This window comes from Lissotriton helveticus, chromosome 2_1 (assembly GCF_964261635.1).
Source record: "Lissotriton helveticus chromosome 2_1, aLisHel1.1, whole genome shotgun sequence".
NCBI lineage: Eukaryota > Metazoa > Chordata > Amphibia > Caudata > Salamandridae > Lissotriton > Lissotriton helveticus.
This window is the reverse complement of record NC_136059.1, coordinates 361,626,620-361,647,168: the sequence shown is the minus strand read 5'-3', so window position 1 is coordinate 361,647,168 and position 20,549 is coordinate 361,626,620. Positions and strand designations below refer to the sequence as shown.

At 46.8% G+C, this 20,549-nt stretch overlaps 1 protein-coding gene across 1 annotated transcript in view; it reads right to left on the bottom strand.

Moving 5' to 3' along the window:
* The window catches only part of WDR70 (WD repeat domain 70), a 1,775,496-nt gene that overhangs the window by 1,597,552 nt on the left and 157,395 nt on the right, over positions 1–20,549 (bottom strand). Inside the window, exon 4 of the mRNA XM_078674977.1 lies at positions 907–1,087. Within this exon, the coding sequence (XP_078531103.1) occupies positions 907–1,087 (181 nt within the window). The remainder of the gene's footprint in view (positions 1–906; positions 1,088–20,549) is intronic.

Sequence of the window (20,549 nt, the reverse complement as noted above, 5' to 3'; positions counted from 1 at the left end):
GTCAGTTTTTCTAAGGTAGCTTATAGCACAGGTCAGTTAATTAGTATATAGCACTTAAGGTTAGACCACCACCTGGTTGACAAAGCATTGCTTATTTACAGCAGCTCTCAGATGCACCGGCAGAGAAGAGCTCCGACTCATTTGATCAAACATGTCTTTCCTGCTCTAATACACTTGAAGCAATGCTTTAGCCTCGCAGTTTAGCCATACATGGGGCTGCGGGGCAGTGCATTCTGTTTATGATCCTTTAATAAAATCGCTGTTGTAAGACCGCTAATGGTGCATCCATCATGGACATACAGGTCATGTTAACTCGTGGTGTATGGCCTCCATGTTCTGCACTTTAAGGGCGATCCTCCACGATTAGGAAATACCAGGTTAACAAATATGAAATTCATACAAGATGCTTGTGTCTCTTACAAACTTTAGTTTCATTCGCAATCTTCAATATTCAGACATATTCAGCTCCTGAGACACAGGCCTTCTCACATCTCACAAGAAGATGTGCAGGTTTGTGAGAGTGACCCACCATCTTAGACTATCAGGAATTCTGAAGATTTTGAAGTCAAAGCATCCAGACTTGCATTGTTGTACAACCACTGTATGCCATTAGACTGTGTGCTTATTATAAATAACGTGCACAAGACACAGAAGTCCCCCTATGGCAAGCAATTGCTGTGAGGTGTCTTCTGTTCTTTGGATTTATGAACAGTTAAGGTAGGGGGCCAGTTAGCGCATGGAGCTAGTTTGTAAAGACTAGCAATCTAGACTGAGGGTTGACCGATAGACAAGCTAAAATCTCGTAGCACAGAACAAATATATACAATTAATCATGTAACTGTTCCTGTAGAAGAAAGCGTTATGCATAAGGCTTGGTACAGGAAATTATAAAAAATAATTACTTACGTCATCTTCCTCCTGGACATCACCTTCGTCATCATCATCGTCACTGTCTTTGTAACCAGGTGGTAGAGGCGGACCAATCAATTCATCTTCAGCTTGGTGGGATCTAGAATGATTAGGTGGTAGAGGGGGTCCAATTATCTCTTCATCTGTACTTTCTTCACTTTCGCTACTATCCGAATCACTAAAAATAAAACAAAATATTCCTTCTAATATTTGTTTTTCAACAGTTAGCTCATTCCAAAGTTATCATCCAGCACAAATATACATACCTTCCTTAAATTTGTACCACAGAAGGAGTGAAATAGTGTACCATCAATAGTTGCTAAAATGTAAAAAATGCAAGCCACATAAAAGACTTGATGGTGCACAAAAAATCAAACTGGTTAAGGATTGCTTACGCTGGTCAGACAGAAGCCAATGAATAAGCTCTATCAGACAGGAAGGATATCAGACTACTACAAACTACAGAGGACAACACTGAAAAGCTAGACACACCAGAAAACAAAACGTGCAACAGATCTCACCAATTACTTACATGCTCAGAGCTACAGGCAAACTAGCACTAGCACAACACCCAGCAGTTCACACACTTGACCTAGAATTCACACATAATACTGCATTATCTAATCGTCTGATGCAGCATCAGATTTGGAATAGACCATTCATACATCAAAATACATCCCTATAACAAGCTGTGCGATCTGCACCTTAAAATCAAGAAGGCACAAAATGGATTAGTTACTTACCTGTAATCCTAGTTCTCTCCCAGGGGTATCCTCATCAAAGTCATAAGCATTAGAATATTCCCGCCCATGTGCGGGACCCCGGAAACACTATATTATATGTGCCCCACATATATATACTCATATATATATATATATATATATATATATATATATATATATATATATATATATATATATATAAACATGCAATAGCAGCCAAATCACATCAGAGCTGAAATATGCTGTGAAGAATTTCCACCATACATGAATAAAAAGCATTAGAAACATGAGAAACAACACCAAAGATTGTTTAGAAACTGTTTTAATGCTTAGGCAGCAGTAGAAATTCTTATAACTCACTGAAAGCATAGAAAGCTCCCAGGCTGCATTGCAAACACACAGTCTAAAAAGACTGAAAAGCTAACCTGTAGCTGTATACAAAAAACTGACACCGTGCCTTTAAGGCACCCATGACCCCCGGTATCCCATCATGCCTCAGGGGTGACAGTTAGATCAGTTGTTCTTTTCGGAGACTTAAACAAACCCAGTTACAAAAATAGGTTAACAATATCTCCTTATTAAAGAATATCCTTTGCCCGGGGAGGCGGGAGGGTTGCTTATGACTTTGATGAGGATACCCCTGGAAGAGAACTAGGATTACAGGTAAGTAACTAATCCTTCTCTTCCAGGGGATCCTCATCAATAGTCATAAGCATTAGAATAGAATAGCGAGCCTCTCCTCTTCCCTGCGGGCAAAGGAATGACAAGACAGTAATCTCATCAACAAGCCTGAGCAGGCTATAGGCTACCCAAACAGATTTCTCAAGGAGGCTTGCCCTACTTGAGTATCGGCCCTGGAATCAGATTCGAGACAGTAATGTCTCGTAAAGGTATAAACTGATTTCCAGGTTGCAGCCTTGCATATTTCTGACATTGGAATGTCATGTAAGAAAGCAACTGTAGCTGCTTTCCCTCTAGTGGAATGTGCTTTGGGTGACACCAATAAAGGCTTGCCTGCAAGCTGATAGGCCAATTTAATGCAAGAGACAATCCATCTGGAGATGGACCTCTTGGCCGCTGGAAAGCCCGTTCTCATTGAACCATAGTTCACAAACAGCTGATCCGTTTTCCTGATCCCTTTAGTCTTTTTCAAATAGAACTTGAGCACTCTCTTAAGATCCAAGGAGTGCAGTGACCGCTCGGCTGGGGTTGTAGGATTTGGAAAAAACGAAGGGAGGGAAATGGACTGATTTATATGAAAATCAGAAACCACCTTAGGCAAGAAAGATGGATGAGCCCTCAGGACTACTCTATTGTGGTGGAAAACAGTATATGGTTCCTTCGCACAGAGCGCTTGTATCTCGCTTACTCTGCGCGCTGAGGTGATTGCCACCAAAAAAGCCGCTTTCCAAGAGAGATGTTGCAAAGAGGCCTTGTGGATGGGCTCGAAAGGAGGTGACATTAACCTGGATAGAACCAGGTTCAACTCCCAAGGAGGAGAAGGATTTCGCACAGGGGGATACACTTTTTTCAACCCCTGGAGGAAGTCCTTAACCAACGGAACCTGAAAGAAAGAAATCTGATTAGGTGATTTCCTGTACGCTACTATGGCTGACAAATGCACTCTAATGGAAGCATATTTCAACCCAGAAGTTGCCAAGGAAAGGAGGTATGGCAGGATTACCTCCTCCTTCCCCTTAGTCGGATCAAAGTGATGATCCCTACACCATATGTAGAACCTTTTCCACTTGAACGCATAAGACGCTCGTGGAAGGTCTCTTAGCCTCCTTTAAAATGTGCATACATTCAGGAGGCAGCTTCAGATGCCCATATTGCAGGACCTCAGGTGGCATGCTGTCTGGTTCAGTGATGAGAGGTTGGGATGTAGTATCCTCCCATTCATCTTGCTCAACAGGTCCGGTTTGCAAGGAAGTCGCCTGTGTGGACACAGAGACAGATGTAGCAGGTCCGGGTACCACCACTGTCGTGGCCAATCCGGAGCAATCAAGATCATCTCCATGTCCGACCGGAGGAGCTTGGAAACTGCCTTCGGAATCAGAGGTAGGGGAGGAAACGCGTAAGCAAATGTTCCCGACCAATCCATCAGGAGAGCATTCCCCTGCGTCCCTGGCCGGTGGAATCTGGATGCGAAGGCGTGGCATTTTGTGTTTTCTTCGTCCGCAAACAAGTCTATGGCTGGATGACCCCAACAACGAAAAAGCTCTTCTACCACTTTGTCGTTTAGCACTCAGTCTAGCTGATCTTCGAAGTGCCTGCTGAGTGCGTCTGCTTTCATGTTTAACTCGCCTGGAATGTGCACCGCCACCACTGAAAGGTTTAGAGAGAGAAGCCAGTGCCAGATGGTTTGAGCCTCCCGGGAGAGAGGGCGTGACAGCGTGCCTCCTTGTTTGTTCAGATAGAACATGGTGGTTGTATTGTCTGTCTGAACTAAGACTGAGTTGGACTCGATCGCTGGAAGAAAAGCTTTGAGAGCTAGAAAACCCGCTCTAAGTTCCAGCATGTTTATGTGGTACGTCCGCTCCTGTGCAGACCACTGACCCTGAATCTGAAGGGGACCCATGTGCGCTCCCCAGCCTTGTAGAGAGGCATCTGTCACTATAGACTGGGTTGGTAGTGGTTGGTGAAAAGGCACTCCCACCAGCACATTCCTCGTCAGAGTCCACCATTTGATGGCATCCTTCGCTGCTTGGGAAAAAGTGATATGATCTTCCCAACGCCCTGTCGCCTGGTCCCACTGGTCTTCGAGGGCCTGTTGTAGAGGCCGTATTCTCAGCCTGGCGTTCGGGATGTGAAAATGCAGGACGCCATGGAACCCAGCAGGGAGGCTACCTGCCGGACTGTTGGAAGCCGAGACTCCAATAGAATCCCACACTTCTGCCTCGTGGAAAAAAGTCTCTCCTCCGAAGGAAACCCTTTTCCCAATTTTGTGTCCAGAACGGAGCCTAGGTAGTGCATGGACTGTGTCGGCTGCTGGACTGACTTCTCCAGGTTTACATCGAGACCGAGCCTGTGCAACTGGTGTAGGCAAAGTTGCAGATCGTGCGTTACCTGTACAGGAGATGGGCCCTTTAGGAGCCAGTCGTCCAGGTATGGGTAAATGAAGAGCCACTTCTTGTGAAGAAAAGCCGCCACCGCTGCCATGCATTTGGTGAAGACTCGTGGTGCGGACTTGAGACCGAATGGTAGCACCTTGTACTGGTAGTGCTTGCTTCCTACGACAAACCTCAAGTACTTGCGATGCCTCAGTGCAATCGGAATGTGAAAGTATGCATCTTGCAGATCCACCGAACACATCCAATCTCCGGCTTGAAGATGTGGGCATATTTGGTGAAGAGCTAACATGAGGAACTTTTCTCTGACGATGACTTTGTTTAGGAGACGCAGATCGAGTATGGGTCTGAACTTGTCCTCCTGATCTTTTTTGGGGACAAGAAAGTATCTGGAGTAGACTCCCTTTCCCCTTTGAGAGGGAGGAACTTCCTATATAGTTCTTTTTTGTAGCAGAACTTTCAACTCTCTTCGGAGCAAGCTTAGCTGGTGAGGGCAAGAGTTCTTTGGAGGAATGTTCTTCGGAAGCGCACGGAAACGTAGCATGTATCCATTGCGCAGTATATTCAGCACCCACCGATCCTTTGTGATGCTGACTCACTCTGCCAGGTGTTGTGAAGCACTTCCTCCCAGTGGAGTGGGCAACGGCGCCAGAGGAAGCCACTGCTCAAGACTTTCCTCCTCTCGTGGTGGTAGAGGACTGCTGGTGACCTCCTCTACCCCTGCTGGATTTGCCTCGAAACTGGGATTTTCCCTGGTTCTTATTTTGGGACCACTGAGGGGTTTGAACCCTCTGTTGAGCCCCTCTCCCCCTGTTGGCCTTAAAGCGGCGTTTGAATTATTTTTTCTTCTCCAAACCCACTGCTTTTACTGTATCCAGCTCTGTCTTCATACGGGTCATCTCTTCGTCAGCATGTTCTCCGAAGAGAGAGGAACCCGAAAAAGGAAGATTAAGGATGCGATGCTGAGCATCCGGCTTCAGCCCTGTGAGGCGCAACCAAGCTGACCACCTGGCACAAACCCCATGTGAGTAGGAATGTGCCGCAAGCATTGCACCATCCGCTGCTGTGCTTATCAACTGGTTCGCCACCAGACATCCTTCCATCATTGTTTCTTCGAAGTCCTTCTGGTCCTCCTTTGGCAGCTTGGACTTGAACCTTTCCATGGAGTCCCATAAGGCTCTATCGTATCTACCCAGCAGTGCGGCCGCACTGGAGACCTTCAGCGTGGAGGCAGCTGAATTGCAAACTTTGCGACCCCACGAGTCCTGTGATTTGCTGTCCTTATCTGGTGGGACTGAAGAGGAAGCAGCAACTGCATGCGTCTTCCTTGCCGCTGCCACTATCACAGAGTCTGCTGGAGGGTCAGATTTTACAAAACCTGGGTCAGAAGAAGCTGGTTTGTATTTCTTCTGTATGCGGGCTGGCACCGCCCTGATGGCTGCTGGAGTTCGGAAAACGTCCTTGACAGGATCCATAATCCCTGGGACTAAAGGAAGCAGCGGACGAGAGATAGATTTTTTGTGCAAAGTCTCAAAAATTACTGTCGTAGTAACCTGGGGGACAGACATTTCAATGCTAAGCTTCTGAGCTCCTCTTTGCAGGACATCTAGGTAAGTGCCGATGTCATCCACTGGAGAGGACCTAGAAGTAGGACTATCCGTCAGCGTGGGAGAGTAATCCCTTTTGGAAGACCTGGTAGAAGAGGTAGATGAAGTAGACTGAGTTCTTCGACGTCTACAGTGAGCACCGTGCCTCCTCTCACGTGATCTTCTTGGGTACTCTTCCCTTCTAGGAGAGCGAGATCTGACCGGGTCTTCTCTTCTGGGCGGATCATCTCTTCTGGGAGATCGAGATCTAATCGGATCCTCCCTTCTGGGAGAGTGAGATCTGGTTGGTCTTCTCACAGGCGATTTGTCTGCTTGGCGCCTGGGAGGACTACGCCTGTCCGCCTGTCCACCTCATCCACCAGTCTCTGGAGAGGAGATCTGTGCTGCGGACTGACATACTCGTGCATACGTTTGGTCGCTCCAGACTCTCGCCAATGGTCCAATGACTTGTACCATCTGGGTGACAGTCTGACCTCCCCAGCCGAAGGATCTGGCTGACACACAGGAGATCCGAGGACAGGACTTCTTGAGGATGTTGTTGAGGAGCCAGAAGACTGTGAAGTAGAATGACGAGAAGCTGACTCCGTAACCATGATCACAGAATTCCTTGACGACGATCAAGCTCTTTCTGAATGTCTCGACGTTGAGCGTTCTGGCGTCGTATGTCTTTTTCTCGACGCCGAATGACCCCGGGGGGTCGGCGGGTCCATCAATCTCCACTTCGAATGCCTCGACGGCGATCGATGCGAGGATTTACGGTCTCTCGACGTCGAGCGGCGATGACCAGCCGCCGACGGAGCCCTCTCTCTCGACGTCAAACGGCGATGACCCGCCGTCGACGAGCTCTCTCTCTCGACGTCGAACGGCGATGAACAGCCGTCGACGGAGCCCTCTCTCTCGACGTCGAACGGAGATGACCAGCTGTCGACGGAGCCCTCTCTCTCGACGTCGAATGCCTGTGCGACGACGGCAGAGGGCTATTGGTCACCCTCGACGCCGAACGTCGACGAACAATCGACGGAGACTGCGTCCTCGACGCCGATCAATGTTTTGTTTTCGACGGCGGAGGGGTCTTGGTCCTCGACGCCGAACGTCGTTTCTTAGACGACGGCGGAGGGGTCACACTTCTCGACGCCGGTCGTCGCCTGTATGACGACGGCGGAGGAGTGACCTCCCTTGACGCTGATCGTCGCCGGGTTGACGACGGCGGAGGGGCCTTGGATCTCGACGCCGACCGTCGCCCGGTTGACGGCGGCGGAGTCACCTTTCTCGACGTCGGTCGTCGCCCGGTTGACGACGGCAGAGGGGATTTCGACGACGGAGCTGGATCCTTCTACGTCGTCGACGTACCTGGTCTTCTTTTCGACGGCGAGCCTGCCGTCGACGATAGTTTTGAAGATAAATGACCCACCGGTGGCTCTTTCCTCAGCGCCAAGCCTGACGCTGAAGCTGAAGGGTGGGAAGACTTCTCTTTTGAAGATGTTCTAGCCTTCTTGGAACCCTTCTTCACCGGAGACCTTTCTCTGGATGACCTGTGAGCCAGGCCATAAATGCAAATTCTTTCCCTGTCTTTGAGAGTTCTGCCTGACAGGTGCTCGCAGTGAGGCCAGGTACCTCGATCATGTTCTTAAGGCAGACACAGGATACAAACGTTGTGGTTGTCTGATTTTGCCTTCTTGTTGCCACAAGAAGGACATTTGTCAAAAAGTGAAGGCATTCTCAGCTGAAAATGCTCACTAAACTGACTTAAAAAGACAGTTTCTTACTTGACTAGTTGTTAAATGTCAAAGTAAGTAGAAAAAGTTGTTAAGAATGAAGTAATTTTCTGTCAGAAAAACTGAAATTAGTGGAGCTGTGTTACCAGGATCCTTCCTGAAGGAGCCGGAAAGAACAACTGACCTAACTTGTCACCCCTGAGGCATGATGGGATACCGGGGGTCATGGGTGCCTTAAAGGCACGGTGTCAGTTTTTTGTATACAGCTACAGGTTAGCTTTTCAGTCTTTTTAGACTGTGTGTTTGCAATGCAGCCTGGGAACTTTCTATGCGTTCAGTGAGTTATAAGAATTTCTACTGCTGCCTAAGCATTAAAACAGTTTCTAAACAATCTTTGGTGTTGTTTCTCATGTTTCTAATGCTTTTTATTCATGTATGGTGGAAATTCTTCACAGCATATTTCAGCTCGGATGTGATTTGGCTGCTATTGCATGTATATATATATGTATGTATGTGTATATATATATATATATATATATATATATATATATATATATATATATATATATACACATACATACATACATATATATACACATATATATATATATACACACATATATATATATATATATATATATATGAGTATATATATGTGGGGCACATATAATATAGTGTTTCCGGGGAGAAACCGAAAGAAAACGAATAGATTTTAGGAGCATCTGAAGATCTAACTGTTGTTAACCTCACAAATAAATCACTAACTGAAGCGGAAGAAAATCTGCTGCGTTGGGGGTTAACTTTCAGTCCAAACAGTATATCCGAATACACACAAACTAGAATCGATCTACATGGCTTTGTAAGAAAACTCAAACTGCACAAATATCATAAGATCAGAGCAGCAACAAAAACCACGAAAACAACAATGAAAAGAATGACGGCCACTGACTCATTGTCGTGCAATGACCTAAAGAGTGTGGATAATCTCGAAAGACTGAGACTAAACGTCGACACACCGAACTCACAAGATGCTTCAATGGTGGAGAGAGCACTAAGGAATGAAATTGAACAAGACAGAGATGAAAGTTTATTTAAACCAGCATCTACTTTTTGTCCAATCATGCCCTGGGACGCCATTGATGCATTCTCAGAAACAGTCCTGAAAGATCTAGTGGAAATGAGAGGCAAGCCAAAAACATCAAAATGGGCGGATAACATTACAGTCGAGCAAAGGAATGCACTCAAAAATCTTCAACAAGATGAAGAAATCATCATAAAACCCTCGGATAAGGGTGGAAATGTTGTGATCCTCTCCAGGGACTACTATCATAAAGAAGCCCTAAAACAATTAGCGGACACTAACTACTACCAGAGAACAACTGGGGAGAGATACAACGAGAGTGTAAAGCAATATGACGAACTGATAAACAAATGGTATAAGAGATCAATGCTGGGCAACGATGAAAATCTCTTCCTACGTAGCAACAATCCAACGGTACCCACATTCTACCACCTGCCGAAACTCCATAAAAATGCCACTGAACCACCAGGGAGACCAATAGTCTCATCGATTAATGGCCTGACGGAGAATATGTCCAAGTTTATCGATAACTATCTATTCCCATTGGTCAGAGAGCTGAAATCCCACATCAGGGATACCAAAGATTTCCTGATGAAAATGGAGGATCTTACGTGGGAACCAACATATTTGCTGATGGGTTTGGACATATCGAGTCTTTACACAAACATAAGACACGAACTGGGCATTACAGCTGTTGAACACTACCTTAACAAGAGACCAGCAAGATTTGCCTTACATAACTGTATGTTGTTGGAATTTGTTGAATTTTGCCTGACAAGTAATATCTTCCTGTTTGATAACCAACACTATATACAGGTATCTGGGATGGCCATGGGTACCTGCTTCGCTCCCAGCTACGCGAACTTGTTCGTGGGCTGGTGGGAGGAGCGGGTGCCCATGGTACTTCACACAAATGGGCAAGAGACAGGCAGGGTAGTGAGGTGGCACCGATATATCGACGACCTCTTCATCGTGTGGCAGGGGACGATGGAGATGGCTCTGAGATATATCGAGGTCTTGAATGCCAACAATTACAATCTACACTTCTCGGGAAAGGTAGACCCAGTGGCAGTGGATTTTCTTGACCTGAGAGTGTTTGTTGAACAGGAAAGACTGCATACCTCACTATACCGCAAACCCACGGCAGGCAATTCAATCTTAAGGGCAAACAGTAACCATCCAATTAAACTCATACAGAGCATTCCCTATGGGGAGCTGTTAAGGCTAAAGAGAAATAGCAGCAGAGATGAAGACTTTGAGTTAGCAGCGAAGGGGAGCATCGAAAGATTCACTAAAAGAGGATATGATATACACTCTTTAGAAAGAACATTGACAAAGGTCAGGAAAATTCCAAGGGCTGGTTTACTACAAACGAGAACTGAAGCTAAAAAGAAAGACATAGGCGGTCAGTTCCGCATGATAGCAACTTACAGCTCAGAATCACATATACTCTTGACTGATCAGACAATCAAAGAGGACATTCCTGCGAAACCACAGATCACATTCCGCAAAGCAAGATCTCTTAAAGATACGCTTGTGCGAAGCCATTTCGAACAGAGGAAACCCAAACAACAGACACTAACCGAAATGAAGGGTTTTTACCCTTGTGGTAAATGTAAAGCCTGTGCGGGGAGCAGACGGACACTATCCTACTATGTACCGGGGGCTGACATCACTAAACCCATAAAGAAATTTCTAACATGCAGCACACCATTTGCTGTCTATTGTCTTGTCTGCCCTTGCGGCCTAAGATATATGGGTAGTACCATCAATCCACTAAAGATGAGGGTCCTGGAACACCAAAGGGCGATTGAGAAGGTCGATACATCGTACCCAGTCGCAAGACACTTCAATGAGGCACACAATAGGGATAGGAGCAAGTTACAATACTTCGGACTTGATAGCATCCCAGTAAGCATTCGGGGAGGTGACAGACTAAAACAACTTAGACGTCTGGAATCCAGATACATAATTGATCTGATGACAAAGGCACCTCGAGGGTTGAACAGCGGAGAAGAACTGGCGGTTCACCTAGGCAAATAGATAACATACTATTTAAAACATCGATCTGTACTTTATGATATATGTTGCAAAAGAATGCTAAAAATGCTTAAAATGCTAAAAATGCTAAAAATGCCAAAAAATTCCAAAAATGAGAATATTGTGAATAAGTTATACTAAACGTAAGGTAATAACTTTGAATTCGAATTTGAATCTGAATATGATGGTTAATCAAATCTACCTACCTTACTTTGATAATTCTGTGAAATCTTGTATGTATGTATATATAGACAACTGATTCTCCAAATCATTAATTAATTTTTCCTTGATTTTTCCTTTTTCCATTTTTCTTCTGCCTGGATAAGTAAATCTGATAGTTTATGGGCTCATGAACTCTTCATTCTTTATGTGGGGCGAATCTAGCTTTATGGTGTGATATAACATGATGCAAGGAGCTAATGAAGGTCAACTTAATAAGTTACAAGTAATCCAAAATACGGCTGCAAGGACTGTCCTGAATGTTCCCCCTAGGACTCCTTCTCGCCCCCTGCTGACTAGACTCCACTGGTTACCAGTGAGGAAGCGAGTACAGTTTAAGACTCTATGTACCATTCACAAAAGTGTGATAGGCGAAGGCCCAAAATATCTGGCCAAAATCTTTCAGCCATATGCTCCTGGGCGTTCCCTGCGATCCAGTAATCTGCAGCTATTGCAGGTACCCAGAATAAAGAAATCCAGACAAGGAGGCCGAGAGCTGGCCCATGCGGGACCAGTGCTCTGGAACTCTCTACCTCTTGAGTTGAGATCACTCACTAGCCATCTGGCCTTTCGGAAGACCTTAAAAACACACTTATTCACTAGTAATTAACGCCTCCTTTGCAATATGTACTACCCCCCCCTGAACACGACTATCTGGAGTCATATTTTTACTGGCAAAAGCGCGGAGATACCCCTTCGGGAGTCTATTCAGGCGCTATATAAGAATATAAAATAAATAAATAAATACATTATTTGAAATACCGTATTCACTACTTTTGCACTAATTCCTAGACAGACAAAGTTCCCACAGATGTACAGTACTATTAGCATTGATGTTTTGTAAACACTGCATAAAGTTATGCAGAACGATATTTAACTGTTGATTCAACATGGAGTTATTATGACATTGTATATGGTCTAGTAATGGTATGGCCCTCGTTAGAGTTTCTATACGAGGGTACCCAGCCGATCCACGGCAAGATATCTGGGTCTTTTGGTTAAACTAACTAATTAATTTAGATTATTTAGTAATTATTAAAAAATGTTTTCATTTACACCTATGAGACCATATAAACCCTGAACAGCATTTCTCTTGAAGGGTGACATGCCGATCCACGGCAACACAAACACCAAAACTCCACTCAAAGATGGCCCCCATAGATGCGCTATGGGAGTGGTCCATCTTCTATGTTTACAACACGACTAACAGTATATGTATGGCTCACCTATAAGGTACAATTGACACCGAGGAAGGCTTGTAGCCGAAACGCGTCTGTTTCACTCTGTCTTAGAAAATAAACTGAGTACGAGCACCTGTCTGGTTTCCGAGTGCTGTTTCCTAGCCGGAGAGTTGAGGAATTGGAGCTGCATATATGTATATATATATATATATATATATATATATATATATATATATATATATATATATATATATATATATATATATATATATATATGTATATGTATATGTATATGTATATGTATATGTATATGTATATATATATATATATATATATATATATATATATATATATATATATATATGACTATATATATTTGGGGCACATATAATATAGTGTTTCCGGGGTCCCGTGCATGGGCGGGAATATTCTAATGCTTATGACTATTGATGAGGATCCCCTGGAAGAGAACTAGTCTATTCAATCAGATGTCTCAAAATTAAGAGATAGGTTAAAATTGACATCCAGTTGAAAGAAGAGGGTAAACTTCACTTAGCAGTCACAATCCAAAGATGATGGTAGGAAATACTGATAAAACCATGATCTTTACATTAGACAAACTAGCAACTTACTAAATAAGACAGGCAGGGGTTTAAAGTCACCAATAAATGGGTCAGCGGTAAGTTGGAAAAATGCATAGAAAAACAATGCAGAAACAAAGAGAGTGGTTAGCTAAGATCAATGTCTTCTCTCCCATTATCAGCCCTGCCCCATCACACTGAATTGGTTTGAGACCAATAGAAAAGGAGTCAAAAGACTCCAACATTCCAGACTTGACCTGCTAACAAATTAAGCAGATGTTAATGTTAACTTATAAAGCACACTACACCCATAGGTCTCTTGCACTGTGGGTTCCAGAGAAGTCACCAAAGTTGGCATTGGTCACCCTATCATTAAAAGCCTGTTTAAACAGCCAGATCTTTAAGATTTCCCTAAACATGAATAAGCTAGTATTCGAGAATATTTGAATTGGAAGAGCATGCTCTTCTTTGAGGCAGGCGTAGAAAAGACCTTGGTTGTCAAAATCTCAGTAGCACTAATACATTTACGGCTGCTAAGCCAAAACCTCTCTTTTGAGAATTACTCACTAGTCGATGGGCTATGAAGTCTGGAGCCAAGTTGTGTTAAACGCTAAAAGTTAAACAACAGATTTGAAATGTAATACACTATTTGATCGGTAATCAATGCAATTTCTTCTGGGGCGGTGTAGTATGAGTTCTACCAAACTAATGGGTCAAAGACTAATCTAGCTGCCTCATTCTGTATCATTTGTAGGCTACTCAGATCACAATCTGTGAGGCCCAGAAAAATTCCATTGGCATACTCAAGCTTTGCATCTTTGACCGCAGTCATGATGGTCTTTACTACATCTAGAGTAAGACATTATTGAATTTTGAGACCACCGAATTGAATATGTGGTTTCTTCTAAAGGTGTTTTCCAATTAAGACTCCTAAGCTCTTTACAGTTCGCTTTTGTACCAGCAATGCACCCATCTCCTGAGGCCAATAATGACAGGACCATAGCAAAGAGCACCACAATCTATTTTCTCCCCATTCAATTTTAGAGGGTTATAACTCATCCACTTGCTAATAAACCATATCTTAGAAACAATCTTGAGCTAAGGTTGAAGTCTCCAGCCGAAGCAAAATCCAGCATGCATCTGCATAATTCAAACTCCAACATTCTCTCTTAACCAAATAATTTTCAAGTGGTTGAATATAAATGCTAAAGAGGTGTAGTGGCAAGTCGGACCCTTGTGTGACGCTACATTCAATTTTTACTTCTGAAGCTTGGTTAGGGCTGAGATAAACTGCTGGCGTCCTATTCTTCAAAAGGGGAGCAAGCCACACAAAAGCAGTCTCCCTAAACTCCGTGGCTTGCAGCCAGTCGAGTGAAATTGTATGATCCACTGTATCAAAGGCTACAGACAAGTCAAATAAAAAAAGAGCTGAAGAATGGCTGTCATCTAGGTCCTTCCTTAAATCATACAGCAATGACTAACAGAATCACCAATTCTGTATTATGGGCACTTGGGGGGAGGAGCTTCGCGGGCATCCAAGATGGTCGTGTGAGCAGAGGGCTCCCGAGACCCGCGCCACCCTTCACGCATATCCTGTCTACATCCTGATTCTGACGACGGGGTTTTGAAGACGTACTCTTGCTGATCACGACGGACCTTTCAGCATTCTGATCGGACATTGGGGTCCACTTTAGTGTCGCTTCGAACTTTGCGGCCTTCCCCGAGTCCGGACTGGGGTCTTGCTTAGCTTCGCCAGCCGTGGAGTAGTTGAACAACAACGGCCGAGGGAGCCTTCCTCTGGGGGCTACCCCTCTTCCCTTTCGGTTTCGATTTCCTACTCCCGGCGCGACTTGGCTCTAACGTCTCCTGGACTTTCCCTGGTCAGTCGGCAACATGAGTGGGCTCCTGGCCTCTCATTTCCCTTACTGACACTACTGCCTAAGCTGCTTCCAACCAGTTTCACTGTCCTCGACTACGTCTTGGTCGGCCATTTTCACCAGGTCTCGCGGACCCCTCCGGGGCCCGTTTTCCACCATGGCTGGCAATCCAGATGCGGAGCGACGGAAGGGCAAAACTCCCCACCGTGGGGGACAGACCCAAACTAATATTCTGGACCACTATTCCAATCCGAAGGGGTCCCCCAGTGAAGTTAGCCGCAAGCCTGATGATCTTAAGGCTGCCTCTGGTACGGCGCCCGGACTATCGCTGCAGGATGTGATGAGTGCTATCACGAACATGGAGGCCTCCATGGGGAAGCAGTACGCAGCACTTGCCTCCAAGATCGACACGGTGGCAGTTGACGTTACTTTGATAAGGGCTGACCTGGCCAAGACCAACGAGAGGGTCAGAGGCTTGGATATTAAGACCTCCAGTCTGGTCACTGATGTAACGGACGTTCAAACTGAAATTGGGAACCTGCGCTCGTCTCGAGACGCGTTGGCCCGACGCCTGGACGACTATGAAAATAGGTCCCGTCGCAACAACGTCCGCATTATTGGGGTCCCTGAAAATCCAGAGGCCCTGGCGACCGACCTCCTGGTTGAAGATCTGGTCTCCAACTATCTCGCTCCCTCTGGTCTCACGAAATTCTTTGCCGTTGAGCGTGCACAAAGAGTTCCGGGCGGCAAGGTCCAGCCGGGCGCCCCCCCGAGACCCATAATCGCTCGACTGTTCCACTTCAGGGACAGGGATATTATCCTGCAAGCATCTCGAGACAAGGGCCCGGTGACATTCGAAAACACCACCGTGAACTTTTACCCGGATTTCTCGCCACATGTCCAGAGGCAGAGAATGGGATTCCAGGGGGTCAAGAGGCGGCTCCGAGACTTGGGCCTCAAGTATGCAATGCTGTTTCCTACTAGACTTCGCATCGAGTATGGTGAAAGAACGCTCTTTTTTGATCGTCCGGACTGTGTCAGTGACTGGCTGGACACATTACCTAAAAGGGACGCTTCTACTGAATACCCCGGCGGCGCCGAGGGTGGACTGCATCAACAGGAGTGACCGGTGGATCCAGATGTCTGAACTTTCCAACGTTGCCAGCTGAGTTCGGACACTGATTATTGTTTTGGGGTGGCGGGGGCGACGGGGTCTTTTCCTCCTCTAGGAGTCTTTGTGTAGATTAGTTTTTTCATGGGGCGACAGGCACACTGCAAGTTGGGGTGGATTTCGAGTCTAACGCAGGGGTGCAGGGTGGGGGGAGTTGTAACGGGTTTCAGGTTCGGGGGGGTGGGGAGTTGTGTGTGGAACTGTTTTTATTCACAAGGCTTTCAATTGTTTTTCTTTCATTCTGCTGGTCTTTTGATGTCCTGTGTGGGGCTCTCTGCCTCTTCTGGGGGATGGGGGGCGGTGAATTGAGACTGTTGTCATGGAATGTTAACGGGCTGGGAGACAGAATCAAGCGAGGGGTTGTGCTGCAGCACCTTAAGCGCCACTCCCCCGATGTAGTTCTCCTACAGGAGACGCATCTTATAGGTAACACTTGCCGTGCGCTGAATAGACGGGGATACCGCCTTGTTGCTCACTCTGGTTTCTCCTCGGGCTCTAGGGGGGCCGGTATTCTCATTCGGTCTTCTCTTCCTTTGGAGATTGAGGAGGTCACTCTCGATGATAGAGGGCGCTATGCAGCGCTTACGGACGGTGGGAGGGGAAAATGGTGTCCATTCTTTCTGTGTATGTCCCCCCGGGCCTGCAGGCTGCTACTTATGCCGACTTGGGTAGGGTCTTGTTGGGTTTGCCCGAGGGTCTTCTTATACTTGGAGGGGACTTTAACTCCGTTGTCTCTGGCACTGCCGATCGCTTTCCCCCCAGGGACCTGGCTAGATCCCATATGTGGTTGGGCGATTTTATTGACACCTTTGGGCTCGTAGATAGCTGGCGTTTATTGCACCCCACATCGCTCCAGTATACCTTTCACTCTGGAGCGCATGGTAGTCTCTCCAGACTTGACTATTTCTTGATGCCTTCTGCCCAGTCCTCATCTATTGGTGAGATCCGTCACCTTCCCAGGGGTATATCTGATCACTCCCCCTTGTGGCTTTCTTTTTCTGTGGGAGGGGGAGGCGCGGGCAGAGTGGCTCCTATTAACCCCTGGTATCTTCAGGACCCGAAGATTCGCTCCGACCTTGTTAAAGCTGTGGATCACTATTTTGATGATAATATTGGATCTGTGCCTTCTTCTGTGTCTGTTTGGGAAGCTTTTAAGACAGTAATTCGTGGGCACTCTCTCTCATTGATTGCTGCTGCCAAAAAGGCCAAAAGTGGGGACCTGGTACGCCTGGAAACTGAGATAGCGGCACTGGAGAGTGATCTTGGGACTGGTGAAACACGTTCAAAACTGCACTCTCTCAGCCTGAAACAGGCAGATTACAAATCAATTGTCACTGATGCGGCTAAAGTGATGCACAGGGAACAGCAGGGGAGACTGTATGACGTTGGAGACAAGGCTGGTAAATTGATTGCGTGGCTGGATAGGAAGGAAAGGGTGAATCGTGTTGTCCCGGTTATTGAGAGGTTGGATGGTGTGTGTGTTACCGACCCAGCGGGGATTGTGGAGTGTTTTGTCGACCATTTTGAAACTGTGTATGCATCTGTTTGTGACAGAGACGAGGAGGACTCCCGGTTGTTGCTTCGGGACATTTCGTTGCCCTGTCTCTCTGACGAGGACAGTTACCCTGGATGCGCCTCTTACTGTGGAGGAGATAGCGGATGCTATACGCTCCCTCCGCTCTGGTAAGGCACTGGGCCCCAATGGTTTGCCCATTGAACTTTATAAATTACGACCCGACAAAATGGCGCCCCACTTGAAGAATATGTTCCTCGAGGCCCTCGAATCCGGCTCTCTTCCCGTGGATCAGCATCTCGCCACCATCGTAGTGATTCCTAAGGAGGGTAAGCCCCGGAATCGGTGTGCCTCATATAGGCCTATCTCCCTGCTCAATGCGGAACCTAAAATTCTGGCTAAATTGTTGGCTAATCGGCTGATCATGGTGATCGGGGACCTGATCCATCCAGATCAGTCCGGGTTCATCCCCCATCGTAACACCGCTCTCAATCTTCGAAGACTCAACGGTGTTCTCGCGAGGGCTGCGACTCTCACTGAGCCGGCCATTTTGGCTTCTCTCGACGCCACGATGGCCTTCGACACCATCGAATGGCCTTACCTGTGGGCGGCCCTCGCGAAGTTTGGTTTTGGTCCCGGGTTCATTAATTGGGTCAAACTCCTCTACGAGCAGCCTCTCGCCCAAGTGGTGGTCAATGGACGGGCGTCCGGTGTCTTTTCACTGGGGCGTGGTACTCGGCAGGGTTGCCCGCTGTCCCCGTTGCTTTTCGCGCTCGCGCTGGAGCCTTTAGCGGAATGGCTCCGTTGGGAGCCTTCTATGAAGGGTATCCGGTGGGCTCCCGATTTCGAGGATCGTGTCTCGCTTTATGCGGACGTCATTCTCTTATACCTGACTTCTCCCCGGAAATCGTTAAACGTGCTGTTCGATGTTCTCACCTCCTTCGGAAAGAACTCAGGACTTGTCATTAATTGGACTAAGTCCTGTGTCTATGTCTTGGCGGGGGGTCTCCCCCCCCCCTGCCTCGTAGATTCCCTATTCAAGTAGCTGAGACTGGTTTCAAATATCGGGGGATACATGTATCACTGGACCCCGCCATTCGCTATGAACGTAATCTGCTGCCCCCTCTCCAGCGACTGAAGCTCGATGTTGCACGTAGGCGTCGGCTGCCGCTCTCACCGCTTGGTCGGGCGGCTCTTTTCAAAATGATGTCGCTGCCCCGATTTCTGTATGCTCTTCAAAATTTCTTTGATTTCGTGCCCTCTCGTTATTTCCGGGAGGTGGAGAGCCTACAGAGACAGCTGATATGGGACGGCAGGGCGCGCATTGCTTTGTCAAAACTCACGCTCCCGTGGTACGACGGTGGTATCGCCCTCCCCGATATCAAGCGCTATTACTGGGCCTCCCAATTATGTGCGGTCAACCATGCAACCTACGTCCCAGATCCCGCTCCTGCTTTTGCTATGGACAGACACCTATTGCCAGGGGGGAACTTCAATAGGGCGTTGTATTCCAGGGGGCCCTGTAGAGTGCTTACTGGACCGACTAAAGTTGCCGTGCGGGTGTGGCATGATGCGACTGCGGCCTTGGGTTGGAAAGACAGGTTCTCGTGTGCAACTCCTCTGTATGACTCTGCGTGTTTGGGTAATCTATGGCGTACGAAAGGCTTTGATAAATGGGATATGATTGGAATTGCTAAAGTGGGGGATCTTTGGTCCAAGGGCAACGTTAAGTCTTTCGAGGCGCTTCGGGCGGAGTTCGACCTTAGTGATAGAGAGTTCTTCAGGTACGCTCAGGTCCGACATGCCCTCCTCTCACTCTTCGCGGTGGGCACGGACATTCCTGAGTCCTCTCCCCTAGAAGACCGTATCCTTGACGGGCATGTACCTGACAGTACTATTTCACTCATTTACAAAAAACTGATTTACAATAGGGCGGACCAGTTGGTCCGCCTCAGGGCCTCATGGATCGCGGATGGCCTGGAACTCGACGACGAGGACTGGCAGTCCGCTGTGTCCTCACCGAAAGAAGTTGCCATACCTGCACGCCTCAGGTTTGTTCAGCTCAAGATCCTCCACCGGGTGTATGTTACGGGCCCGAGTCTGGTGAGAATGGGGTATGCCTCTGACGACCTATGTAAGCGTGGATGCGGTATGTCTGGTACCTTTCTTCATATCTTGTGGGAATGCCCGGAAGTGGCCGATTTCTGGTCCCGTGTGCATGACATCATGGGGAGGGTAACTGGGGTGGCTCTACTACCCGAGGCCCGATGCTGCTTATTGAATGTCTGGGAGCCTAATGATTACAACGTGGCGCAAACCGCCTGGGCGACCCTTGGCAATATGATCGCCAAAAGGGATATCGCACAGCTCTGGGGTTCCAGTAAACCTCCAACTGTTACATCGTGGGCAGAGAATGTCGATTGGTGTATGTTTCGCGAGAAGACTGTGTATGTGTCTCGTGGCAGACCCAGGAGGTGGAGCAGAGTCTGGTCGCAATGGAACGTGTACCGTGGGGACATATGCACTCCCCCTCAAGACTTGTCGTTTGACGAAGTAGCATCCCCCTGATTGACATTCCCCATTTTTGTCATAATGCTTGCTTTTGGTTTCTTTGCTGCCCCCCCCTTCCCCTAAGTTACACTATGCAATGTATCTTATGCATCATCGCTGGATAGCCTCCACATGGACAGTAGACTGTACCGTTGATTCTTTATTGCCTTGTGTATTTTTGTTGTTGTTGTTATTATAATTTCAATAAAAAAAAATTTAAACAAGAATGGTGCACTTCACCACCCGGGGAAAACAATGCTGTTCAGAGAAAGACAAGAAAACAAAAGTAGCGCTTCACTGGCAAACTCTGTA